Source organism: Ursus americanus, chromosome 8 (genome assembly GCF_024610735.1).
Source record: "Ursus americanus isolate L20-20 chromosome 8, mUrsAme1.1.p, whole genome shotgun sequence".
Taxonomy (NCBI): domain Eukaryota; kingdom Metazoa; phylum Chordata; class Mammalia; order Carnivora; family Ursidae; genus Ursus; species Ursus americanus.
Window position 1 is genome coordinate 8,333,838 of NC_142134.1, and position 12,891 is coordinate 8,346,728.

At 39.9% G+C, this 12,891-nt stretch overlaps 1 protein-coding gene across 4 annotated transcripts in view; it reads left to right on the top strand.

Annotated features, from left to right (window-relative positions):
* The window catches only part of UNC5C (unc-5 netrin receptor C), a 341,321-nt gene that overhangs the window by 290,475 nt on the left and 37,955 nt on the right, over positions 1-12,891 (top strand). For 2 of the 4 annotated variants that reach the window (XM_045792156.2, XM_045792158.2), the window contains exons 8-10: positions 6,923-6,979; positions 8,993-9,184; positions 9,891-10,235. In XM_045792156.2, the coding sequence (XP_045648112.1) occupies positions 6,923-6,979; positions 8,993-9,184; positions 9,891-10,235 (594 nt within the window). The remainder of the gene's footprint in view (positions 1-6,922; positions 6,980-8,992; positions 9,185-9,890; positions 10,236-12,891) is intronic. The other 2 variants (XM_045792166.2, XM_045792163.2) reach the window with 1 other exon arrangement.

Consider the following 12,891-nt stretch of genomic DNA (forward strand, 5'->3'; position numbering starts at 1 on the left):
TAAAACTCCACCGACCTCCCTTTTGACTAGAGATTCGATAGCAAATCTGAAGAAAGATTTTAATTCCTGGATATATACATCTAAACTTTCCTTATAGGTGTTGCTTAAATCTGTCTCAGGGCTTCTCAAACTTTGGAAGGCATAAAAATTATTGATTCATTAAATTTAAAAAATTACTGTATAATGTATATTTTAACTTAAAGGAATTTCAGAATTAATTTTTAATTTTATTCACTTTCCACCTAATGTACTGACTTTAAACCCTGGCATGAGTTGCTTCTGATTCCAATCTACTGTGATCTCTTGGCCAGCCTAAAGCAAAATGACTTGTTTCCATATAATTAAACTCAAAACACATACAAAATAACCTTATAAGTAGAACTTTTGCTAATTCTCTAATGAGAATCCTATTTTGCAAAGAAAGAAACTGAGGCATAGAATTGAAACAGCCCACAAGTTAGTATGGGAGCCAACGTAAGAACCCAAATCTGGCTCGTGGTGTAGTAAGCCTTTTTTCATGCAGGCTCTTGGATGCTGGAAGCAAGTGGTTGTCAGCTTTTATTGCTCTAAAATATGATTTTCTTCCGATGTGCAGTGTCCCTGCAATTATTGGTGTTTATTTCTTTTTTCCTGTTGGCATCTTTTCTGAATGGAATGATGTTTCTCTTTTAAATATTTATTTACTGTAACATTTTCTGCCAAATACAATGTGATTGTCATACATTTATACATCACTCCAGCATGGCTCTCCAGTCACTTCAGAGTAGAAACTCGCAAGTTCAGTGTCCCTCTTTGCTTGCCCCACACTTGAAACAAAAGATGCTGTTTGGAAGTTGTTTCATTTAAGCATGAAAATCTCTTAGCTTTCTCATGAATATCAATGATAACATTTCCAATGAAGAGGTATTTTATAGTTGAAATAATTAGCATTACCTCATTCAATAACTGAATTGCAAATTAAGCCATGAACATATCAAGCCCTTTTCTATTATAGCCTTGTCTCTCCTCATTTAAATGTCCTAATTAATGCCCGCACAGTACTTACATATACCGTTGAGGCTGTAGATGGAGAACTGGGATCTGACCCTTGCATTGCCGGTTCACCAGCTTTGTGATGTTAGGCAAGTCCCTTCACAACTCTATGCTCTGGCTCTTTAGTCTGCAGATGGACAGAAAAGGGTTAGAATAGGAAATTCTAATCAATGATCTATTTTAACTCCAGGGAGTTTGTGTGTTAGGAAGGGCATAGACTTGATTTTGAGGAATTTAAACCTGTCTGGTGATGCTCAGAGGTCCTGGCATTTCTCACATCAGCATATTTGCTTGATAATTTTTTCTATTAAACTATTACTTATGGCATAAAAGTCGTCTGTATTCTCTTTCTTAAAAAGCTAACCATAAGTTCATGATCAATTCGGCTATTGTCTATTATCTGTATCACATGAAAAGAAAATTTTTTTTTAAAGACTAGAAAAATCAAAGCCGTTGCTGTGTATTGGAGAAATGTAGATTTATGTATAGTCTCTGGCTTTGTTTCTGAAAGTTCCCAAATATAAACCCGCCAAATAGACTGTGTTCAGGCATATTATTGCACAATTATGAGCCATGTACTCAAAGATAACTCGATGTTACTTACTACAGTATAAAACCAAGGAAAGTTTGCTTTCCTTTTTAAGATACGTGGGCACGGGCTCTGCTCTTTTATAATAGTGGAATGTCAGCTGAAAAATATGGGCAACCCCACCTCCAGTCTAGAGGATGACCTTGTGAAATTAGAAAAAGGCACTCCTTCCCCCAGTCACTTTACCACTGTCAGCTGGAACACTGTCAGATTAACAGTCCCCATCTACAGTCCACACAGTTCTGAATGGGGCCACCCAGAGTTGGACAATGCAATCTTAATTGGTGGGAGGATGGAAACCAAATTTTAATCGCAATACTTTTGGTTACTTTAAAATATCACTTCTCACCTTTGGGACTCAGTTTCCTCACCTGAAAAAGACTGGACTAGATAAATGCTGTTTTGAGTAATTGTGAGGTGTTTTCTAGCATAAGGAGCATTTCACTAACTCTTTAAGACATCCTCCTCTTACTTCAGTTTTCTAACTATTTAGATCTTCACTTAAAGTGGCTTTCCACAATTGGACTTCCTCCAGTCCCTTTTCTCCCAGATCAGGAAAATTTCTTCATTGAAAAATAAACATTCTTTAAATTACTTTACATTTACTTTAAAAATCTCTAAAGGAAGTCATGGAGCTTGAGCATGTCCCATAGCAGAAGCCCCGCTCTGGGGCTAACTTCCCCTACATGCACTTCTCGAGGCTCCCGCCACCAGTGGGACAAGCCTTACATCTTTCCCGGAGCCCCGTGCCTTTGCTCCTTCTAGCAGTCCAAGAGCAATGGTTTTGGAAGTCGTTACCAATGGAGATGCATTTTGTTCCAGACGGTCCTTCCATTAGATCGTTCCTCCCATTGCAGGACGTGCCGTATCTTTGGCCCTCACTCACTAAGTACCACAAACAACTCCCTAATCATTATGACAACCAAAACACACCTCCCCTGCCCCAATTCCAAACACCCCCTTTAGAAGCGGCACTACCTCTGGTTGAGAAACTGTTTTAGCACCCAGTTGCACTCTGGCCCTGAAAACATGCTTCTGAAGCATGCCATTGTGTCATTGCCAGAAGCACAAAGGCCGTAAACCACTTTCAAAGGAGAGCGTGAAAGAGTATACAGTATTTAAAAGAGTGCATGCTCCTGGTTTCTCAGAAAAACTGAGCTCTTTGTCTCTGTCATAACTAAGGAACCTGAAATTCACACGAATTTCCTACGGTCATTCATTAAATAATGGTCTGAGTTGACTCTACAAATAAAATCCCTTCACCTAGAGTCTTAGTGTACTTACGATGTGCATTATAATGATATTGATAGAGTTGTCATTTATCGATTGCTTGCCATGTACCAGCCCTCTACAAATCTCATTTATCCTCTCCACAATTCTATGGGAGTGAGGACCCGTGTTCCCTTACGCGGATTAGAACACTGAGACATAGAGAAGGAAAGCAATTTGACCAGGCTATCACAGTGAAGGGAGGAGCAGAGCTGGGATTCAAACTGAAGAATGAAAAGCTCACTTTCACTGCCTTGGCCAAGAGCACTGGTGCCTTTTTTGATGGCTTACTTTCAAGTAGTAAGAAAGTTAACTGAAATCCCTAACTTAGGAGCCAGGCTGTTGATTGGGACACGAAAAACAATTACTTTGCACTGGGTTCCACCAGAGATGTTATTTTTCATTATTGCGAGGACTGCTCCCAGCAGGGTCACCTCATTAGCTGAGGAAAATGTCCCCTGTTGTTCCGTGAGAGACGGATCAGATGGAGAAGCGTAAAAACAAACTCTGAAAAGTGATTCTCTGTTCCCCTCGTTTAGGGGATGGAACAGTAATCCCCTTCTTTTCTGATTCCCAGCCTCCTAAGTGATGTTTTCGCTCTGTAGTTGCAGAAGTGTTTTGAAAAAGATGGAAAAAGTTTTATAGAGTTGCCTTCCAAAACCCTTTATCAGTGTTTCCATAATAGAGTAAATTGGGGTGTTGAACCATTAGTGAGTATGCTTAATACTCGGGTCCGTTCTGAATTTCCCCATGTAGGAAAATAGCAGTTTGGCTAGATTGGCCCTCAAGGGCTACAAGGAATAACTAATGGTGAGGCTGTCGTTTTTCTAAATTTCTGTTTTATTTTAGAACAGGCTCAAATGCAAACGCTCCCCCATCTGTATGGATAGACCAATTGATAGACATCTCCCAAGCCATGTGCCACAGAAACCGTCCATAAAACCCTGTCACTTTGCTCCCTTTGCTCTTCATTATCTAGAGAAAAACCAAAGCACTCTTTTCAAAATTACATTCCATCACAGCATTTTTATTTACTCTAGGGTAAAATCAAAATGCTTCATCGTGGCCCACCAGGCCTACATGCGGCTTCTCCTCACCCCTCTGAGCCTGCCTCCTCCCTCTTCCTCTCACTCACGTCCCTCCCACACTCCATTTTTATATCAGGACTTCTCCTTTACTGTCCCTCTCTGGACCATCGTTCCCTCCTGATCTCAGCTTGGCTGATTCTTTCTCGTTGTTCAAGTTTCAGCTCAAATCCCATTTCTTTTTTAAGATTTATTTATTTATTTAAGACAGTGAAAGAGAGAGAGCGTGCGCACGCGTGAGCAGGGGGAAGGGCAGAGTCCTTGCTGAGCTCTGAGCCCCACAGGGCTCCTTCTCCCAACCCCGAGATCACGACCTGAGATGAAATCAAGAGTCAGACACTTCACCAACTGAGCCACCCAGGCGCCCCTCAAATCCCATTTCAAAAGAAAATTGCTCCCTGATTTCCTAAATGTTCGTCCCTTTATCTCCAGTCACATTGCATTCTTTTGTTCTATTTTTCAAAAGAATTTTTTTCCACATTTGAATTGATCTTATTTATTATTTTTACTTGTTTATATTCTGTTAAACTAAAGCAAAAACAGGGACTTTTCCCATCTTGTTTGTCATTGGACCCCATGCCTAGAAGAGAACCCAGTATATAATAGGGTTCAAGAGTATTTGTTAGACAAATGAGTGAATGAGTGAATGAATTCCAGTTCTGTGCCTAGAATGAAATAGAAGTTTCAGATGAATACGATAAGTCACCAAAATATTTATTGAGTTGTGCAGATCCACATAAATATGGGGAAGTTGAGATTAAAATCGAAATTATAACGTTCCTTTTTATGATTCCTTGGTCTGCCTGTCAAGAACAGGGATTCTGTTGGGAAATGGAGACAAAAGCCAAGGCATGCCCAGAACTGCTTCACGGGGAGAAATGTCGGCCATGTTGTATCTTTCTGGAGGTAGCCTTTTCCCTCTGTAAGAGACAAGTCTCCTGCTTACTCCAGCAGGCCCACGCTGATTCTTATCAAAATATTCGAGGTGGGGGGCGCCTGGGTGGCGCAGTCGTTAAGCGTCTTCCTTTGGCTCAGGGCGTGATCCCCGTGTTCTGGGATCGAGCCCCATGTCAGGCTCCTCCGCTGGGAGCCTGCTTCTTCCTCTCCCACTCCCCTGCTTGTGTTCCTTCTCTCGCTGGCTGTCTCTCTCTGTCAAATAAATAAATAAAATCTTAAAAAAAAAAAAAAAAAAAGAAAAGAAAAAAAATATTCAAGGTGAACATCAGACCATCCCCAGATGTATTTTAAACTGGTTTCCAGTTTCCAGGCCTTCTAACCTGCAAGAAATGCAAGAAATGCATCTTTTGACGTCCCTTTACCTAACACCTTCCCTACCAGAATGGCAGCACCAGTTACCTTGTCTCCTCTACTGGCAGTGAACTTGTATGGTCTTAAGTCTTTGGGTTTGAAAATAAATCACCTTTCTTCCAGTGCCTGTATATGTCCCAGATGTCCTTTTATTGAGTTCACGGAATACAAATGGAGAAAGGTTATTACCAGACAGAAGTGTTTAAAAATGAAAATCAAACCTAATACATGGACTCAGACAACTGGAATGAGGAATATAATATTTATAAAACCGAGTAGGAGGTTGCAATCATTGCTCTAAAATAAAGCATTAAAAATTAATTCCGAGCAAACTTGTCTGTGCTACAGCAAACCTCTCTTTCATTAAGGTAGCCCTGCATGTTTCCGCGGAATTAGTTCCCCAAAATAGGTAAATAGCTTGTAAGAGCTGAGTGTTGGGCAAACTACAGAGGGTCTACCTGAGGCACGATTTAGAGTTACCTTGATGGTTAGAGCATTACAGACCTTTAATTTTGAACCAATTAATTGTGATTCTTGCAGATTCTCTATATTTTTTGCCCCTGAGTATTACCAGGAAAGTTTAATTCATATGCTTCTTATTCATTTTAATTTGATTAATCCAAACGGTACTGTATCATTTGATCAATTCATATGTTGCAGAATATTAAGTGTTAGGAAACTGGGGATGCCAGTTATAAGTTACACTTTTAAATTTTCTATAGATTTTTCATTTCAAAAAATGTGTATTCCACATTTTTCAATGTTTTCTCCCAGTCTTCTTCTTGAGATTATTTTTATCATTATCATCATTATCATCATCATCCTTCCTACCTTGCCGTATATTAAAAAGAAAGAAAAATAAAAGTGCTAGTGTTAGCTCTCCATTTATTGTTGAGATGAGGTTTTTATTTTTCTCAATTTACACTATTCCTCTGAAGCTCTAAAATAAATAACCTTATAACCTCTAGGCCCTATTGATTTTGAATGATTTCAAATAAAAAGCATCCAGTTTCCATTGCATTGACAAACTGCTCAGTCCCGGGGCAAAACCTATTGGATTCCTTTTAAATGGAGGAACAAGAAACAACCAAAAATCCAAAAAGTGGATCTGAGATGGAGGGAGGAAGGGTGGTCTCTGCTCAGCGCAGTAAATGGGTATTTAACCTTTGACCAATGATGACAGGTCTTCTTTAGTTCTATTAGACCAAGAGCAAGCTGTTATGATTAAATAAAAAAGAAAAAAACTGCTTAGAGCCTTGCTGAATACGTCCTGGGAATTAAAGCATATGGCAGGGATAAGGAAAAAAGATTTTCCTTATGCTAATGACCCTTGATGTCTGAAATAAATTAGATCCATTAGAGTTTATGCTCAATAAAAGAAAGACTTTAAGCACTCCAAAGTTAGTGACTCGAGACCAGTTTTGCTCTGAAATTCAATCTGCCTACTTATTAATTCTTGGTGAGGCTCCAAAGCAGACAGGAGATGCGAAATCATAATTCTGTACTGAACCAGAATTTTAAAGGACCACAGGTTTCTTTTCCTTTTCTTTTAATTAAACCATTTTTCATGCTTCGTATTTTGTTTCCCTCATTAATTTGATTTTGTTCCCATTTTTTTTCATTTTTTGTTCTTTTCAAGGTTTCCTTTATCCTATTTCAACTGAACAGAGAACCCAGAATGAATATGGATTTTCTTGTAAGTTTGATGTTTGGTTTTTATGTTGCTGAATAATCATTTAACGTGATTGCCCCCAGTTCAAGTTTACCTTTCTTTGGATCACAGATGTGCACACAGGAAATAGGCGCCTAATATATTCTAACATGAAAAACAAATTAGATTTTCACTGCTGAGGAGAAGAAAGGAGGGTCATTTTAAGCTGCTGCCAGCTTTCAAATCTATCCATCAGCCATTCAGAGCGTCAGTCCCAATAGCCGACAAACCATATCGTGAAATATGCTGATCTAATAAAGGGCCGGGTTCAGATGCTAAAAAGAAAAGGGTTGAGAAAAGGCAGATGTGTTGAGTTAGGAAACATGCAGGTTGGACAGGTAATTACAGCCTGGTAAAGTAAAACCTTAAGGGTTTAGATAGAATATTCGGGCTGGAGTTCAAAATGCTGCAGCAGGGGCTTGAGTTCTGCCCAGCAGCACGGTGCGGTTAGCAGTGCTCACGCAACCGGGAGGGTTCGGGCAGTCACTGGTATTCCAAAAAGATCTGTCAATATCGACTTGATTGATGGGAAAGCTGATATTCTGGAAACTTTGGGAAAGATAATAGTCAAAAAAAAAAATTCTCTCACATGCAGTACATTTAAACACAAAATGCTGAAAGAGATGGAGCAGATTCCAACAGGAAATTCCTCTACACTGTCCATGTCTCAAAGAAACCGTGACCCCGAGTTTGGGTGAGCCATTGGCAATCTCCATGATGAGTCATTTCCCCATATCAACTATGTGGCTGTGAGGCTTAGGACAGAATCGTGGCTCCTCAAGTCTTAGGAGACCCTGGGACTTACATATCTGAAAATTCCCTCCCCCCAGAATGCATGTGTTTATAAAATGGAGCATAAAAAGGCTGTTCTTGACCCCCTGAAATACCAGTTTAATCACCTCTTTTACAGTGAGTTGAAAAGCTTTGGTTAACTTTGCTGACAATGTTTGTGGGTCACACAGAACTAAAAACAGAGACGTAAAGGTGCCTGTGGAGTTCTGGAAAGGTTTCATTTTGTTCGTTGTGTTTCAATTCTCAGCTTCTATCACCTTCTGCGGTTGGATCGAAGCATGTTCTGTGCCACCAAGGCAATATGCAACATTTATAGGAATTTTCCTCTGGCTTTACCCAGAAACAGACCCCCAACTGACTGCACACTGTGTTGTCAAATGCTTAATTGCCTTCTGGGGTAGTCTGACCTTTCTGATCACTGAACCAGGCCTTTATCTTACTCAGTGCACCATCCAGACATATTTGATTCAGTAACGAGTAGCTCAAATGTAAAATCTCTGACCAGTGACCATGAGAAGCTCATGGTTCTCAGAGGTGATACCGAATCCATATCAAAAGCCTGGAGTTATCGGCATTGACCTCTGCCTCCCAGATCTGGGTCTTCCGAAAGCACACCTTTCAAACCCAACATCTTTCCTTCTAATATTTGTTTTGCTTAGTTACATATACCATTCCTAGCCACCGCTTCCTTGATTTAGGGGAAAGAGAGGAGAGTGTTATGGAAAGTAATTTTATGACTTGTAATGATACTTAGGAAAATATTCTAGTTCAATAACTATACAGATTCGGAACACGCCAGATATTTCCAACAGAGTATTTATGTTTATGTTTTTGGAGAACTATCAATGAATTCAAAGCAGCCTTCCAAACTTTTTCACCTGCAATCAGTAATGAACTTTGTTTTTTTCCCTGTGGGTTGGGATGGTTTCAGTTCCAGTTTCTTTTTATGCCTTCTAATAAATGGTCTGTTATGCTGCCCAATTCAAGATAGATTAGTGGGCGGATAGATGCGGAGTGAGAAAGGAAAAGAAATCAGAGATAATTTTCCACTGAAAGGCCACAGTCGTTTTATACAGCTTTTGAAATAGATTTGAAATTAACCTATAAAAAAAGGCAATAAATGTCTGAAAAAATTACAGCAATATGGATGTGTACTGTGGGAAATTTCTCTAAGCAGTTGGTCCAATGTTTCCTTGTCCTCCGCAGCTGCTCCTGACTCAGATGATATCGCTCTCTATGTTGGCATTGTGATAGCCGTGATAGTCTGCCTGGCCATTTCCGTAGTGGTGGCCCTGTTTGTGTATCGCAAGAATCATCGCGACTTTGAGTCTGATATTATTGACTCCTCGGCACTCAATGGAGGCTTTCAGCCCGTGAACATCAAGGCAGCGAGACAAGGTCAGTTAACATTGTACTTCACACCTGTGATCTCTGCGGGCCACCCTGTGTGGCGTCGAATCAGTGCCATTCAGCTCATGTAGCTCAGCTTGAACATAAGCTCCATGAAGACGTGGATTGGGGTCTGTTTTATCCATTATTCTGTTGACTTCATTCATATAACCAACCAGAGGTGGCAAGGTGCACAAATCATTTTTTTTCCATAGGTTTCTCTCATACTTTTAAACTTCCACTTTAAAAGAGTACACAGATTGGTTGACTGATTTCTTACATCTCCTTTTCTTTTTTCTTTACTTTTTTTTTTTTTTTTTGCCTCTTGACCAGACAGCTTGCATTGATATGAATATAGTGGGGTACAGATGGATGACCTCAAATCCAGTATAGACAAGGGAAACTATTACCTGGGTCACTAAGTGGTGATCATCATCTTCGAATCCAGTCTGTTGAAATAGATAAATACCTTAGAGGCAATGAGTAGACTTGAAAGCAAAATACAGAATGAACATGTCTCTTTGTTCATAGCCAATAATAAAATGGATCACAGTAATCCAATTGCCCTTTTTCAACAGAACCTTAGAGTCTATACATCTCTAATATTGACTGAGTTCATTTGTTTTTGGCTCAGAAAGTGTCAGGGGGAGCCTGATTAAATAGAAGTTGCCTGAATGGAGAGTGCAAATGGACTTCTTTTCTCTTTCTGATGCAGATCTCCTGGTGGTACCCCCGGACCTCACATCGGCTGCAGCCATGTACAGAGGACCTGTGTATGCTTTGCATGATGTCTCAGACAAAATCCCAATGACTAACTCTCCAATTCTGGATCCACTGCCCAACCTGAAAATCAAAGTCTACAACACCTCAGGTGCAGTCACCCCCCAAGATGACCTCTCTGAGTTTGCATCAAAGCTGTCTCCTCAGATGACCCAATCCTTGTTGGAGAATGAGGCCCTCAACGTGAAGAATCAGAGTCTAGCAAGGCAGACTGACCCATCCTGCACCGCGTTTGGTACCTTCAACTCCCTGGGGGGTCACCTTATTGTTCCCAATTCAGGTAATTCCTAGACGTCTAAATTACATAGATCTTGAAAACATGCTTTTGGACCCAAATCTTTTTCATTTGTTTGCTTTCGTGAGGCCTGAAAAGTTCGTTGTAGCCTAATCTAACCCAAATCCATCAACATTACTTGAGACAAAATCAGCAAAACCAGTCATCTTTCTCCAACCGACTCTGAAAACGCTTCCTCTAGAAACATTATACTCACAACTTTCTGCCAACGTGTAATTTAGAACTGTCATTGACCTTCTTTTTAATAGAGCTTCAGAAGGCAATGGCAAGCCAGAAGAGCTCACTGCTGTCATCACACTTTAAAAGGACAAATTAATTAGAAAACATATTAGTTGGGTCGCTTCCAATTTACTGTAGGAAGCAATACTTCAGAATACTAATTTTTAGATCAGAGGACATCATGGTAGACATCAAGTCTTCATTTATTAACTCTCTATTTCACAGTCTTCAACCTCAAGGTATCTGTAAGGTACTCACTCCCACTTCTGATAGATCTGTCTGGAATCACAGCCTTATTATGTGTAGTTTATATTTGTAGTATAATTGAATTTTCAGCTTATCATTTGGTTATCTGCTTCTAGAAGATAAGTCTCATAAAGGTCTTACAGGGTAAATTTAAGTTAGTGACTGATACTGTTGGATTAAAGTTTGATATTCATTAATCAGTAAGGGGTTTGCGCCTGTTGGTCCTAAGAGCGTTAATGGATTCCTCTGTGAATCTACCTTAGCTCTTTTGGACAAGACTGAGTATTTTGCAAATACAGCAATAAGAAACAACTTGATTGGCCCCAAGTAGCAGAAGACAATAATATAATGTGTAAATAGCCTTACAGCCAAGTAATACACAGAACCAGTGGATCTACAATCTGAATATGAACTTGTCTTTGATTCTTTCTCTGATACAGTCCCCCGTTTCAATGCCTTGCCGATTTGTCACACCATCCCTTTAAAAGTATATTTTAACAAATTAAAATCCTTAACGGGAATATCATTTTTCCTTTTATCTATACATTTTACATACCTGAGATCATATATGATATATACTTTTTTCACCTTTTTCTCTCTAATTCTCATGCTATTGTGTGCTCTTTATAATCATGACAACATATTTTTTAAAGTCTATCACATGTTATAGATTAAAATATACCCCAGTGTTCTTTTACTGCTTAAACAGGATATTACTCTCAAGGCATTTTTCCCCATGATATTCACTGGGTTCTACCTTTCCTTCCCATTTCCATACCTGTCACTTTTTCGTGTATGAATTATTATAAAGGCTTCCGAAGTGGAAAGGAGGGAGGTAGCCTGTAGTAAATACTTTCTGTGTACCAGGCAGTGGTGATTTACATACATTATTTTACAACAAGTTAACCTAATCCGTGTCAGACCTTACTCTTACTGCTTTACAATTCACAGTTTTATTTCATTCCTGTAACGTGAAGGTACATTTTATTGTTCCCATTAGAAAAAATAAAAATACCAAGGGTTGGTAGGCTCATGTGTGGCCTTCCTGCGTCCACTCTGTGCCTCCGCAAACCAGTCTATCCTCGAGGGCGACATTCTGCTTCCCAGGCCACCACAGCGCGGATGTTAACTTTTCTTCTCAAGAAGGCATGACCCGCCATTTTCAACCAGTCACATAAAGGCCTTTGAATAACTGTTCCTCCTTCACTGTCCAGTCTTTATTCTTGAGACTTTCCAACACGGTCGGGCACGTTTCCTTATTGCCCTCTGCTCAGTTGGCATATGCCGTCTCCTCGCTAATTAAATTGTAAGTCACTCAAAGACAGGAACACTGTCTTACTTCTTGGCATTCACCGTTCTGCCAAACACAATGCTCACCGTGGCGCTCCATAAATTCTTATCGAGCTGAGAAGAAACCCCATTTATTGGAATAAAATCATGGAGACAAGTATCTTCAGGTTGCTGCCCACCCTGAATTATTCTTACAGTGTAGCCACAGACCACCAGCAGTGCCGTCCCCTGGCAGCTTACTCCAAGTTCACAGTCTCTGGGTCCCTGAGTCAGAAACCTGAACGTGGGACCCGGTGGTCTGTGTTTCAGCAAGCCCTCCAGTGATTCTGATATGAGCTCAAATTGCGAAGCACCGCTGTAGGCCCGCCGAATTTAGAACAAAGCTCCATCCCCGAGGCCTACAAAATGGTATCTGTTAGCAACTACGTAAAAACCTGCTTGGCCTGCTGTGACTAAAAACTAGCAGTTGTCTGTTCGTTTCCTAGAGTTATGCATGGTGAAAGAAGTTCTTCACCAATTATTATTCTGTTATGGAAAAACACTGACGCTGACCCGATATTTCAGAAATAAATGTTTTTTGATATCATGGAGGTTAGCATTTCCCTGACTTTGAATTTTGGGGGGATTTTTTTTTTCTTAAATTAGAAACGATGCATCATTACAGCTGTTTGAAATTTTAAGAGCGGTTGTTGGTTTTCCCCTCATTTTACAAGGAAAACAACAGTGGAACCATCTGTCTATTCCTTAAATAAAACAAGAGTTTAAAAAATGACATCATTCCTTTGAGTAATTCCATAACAGTTCAGAGGGAGCTGTGGTAACAAATAAGGCCAATAAGGAAGGAAGGCAGGGCAGCTATGAATATTTACATGTCTTTAGAGAAAAA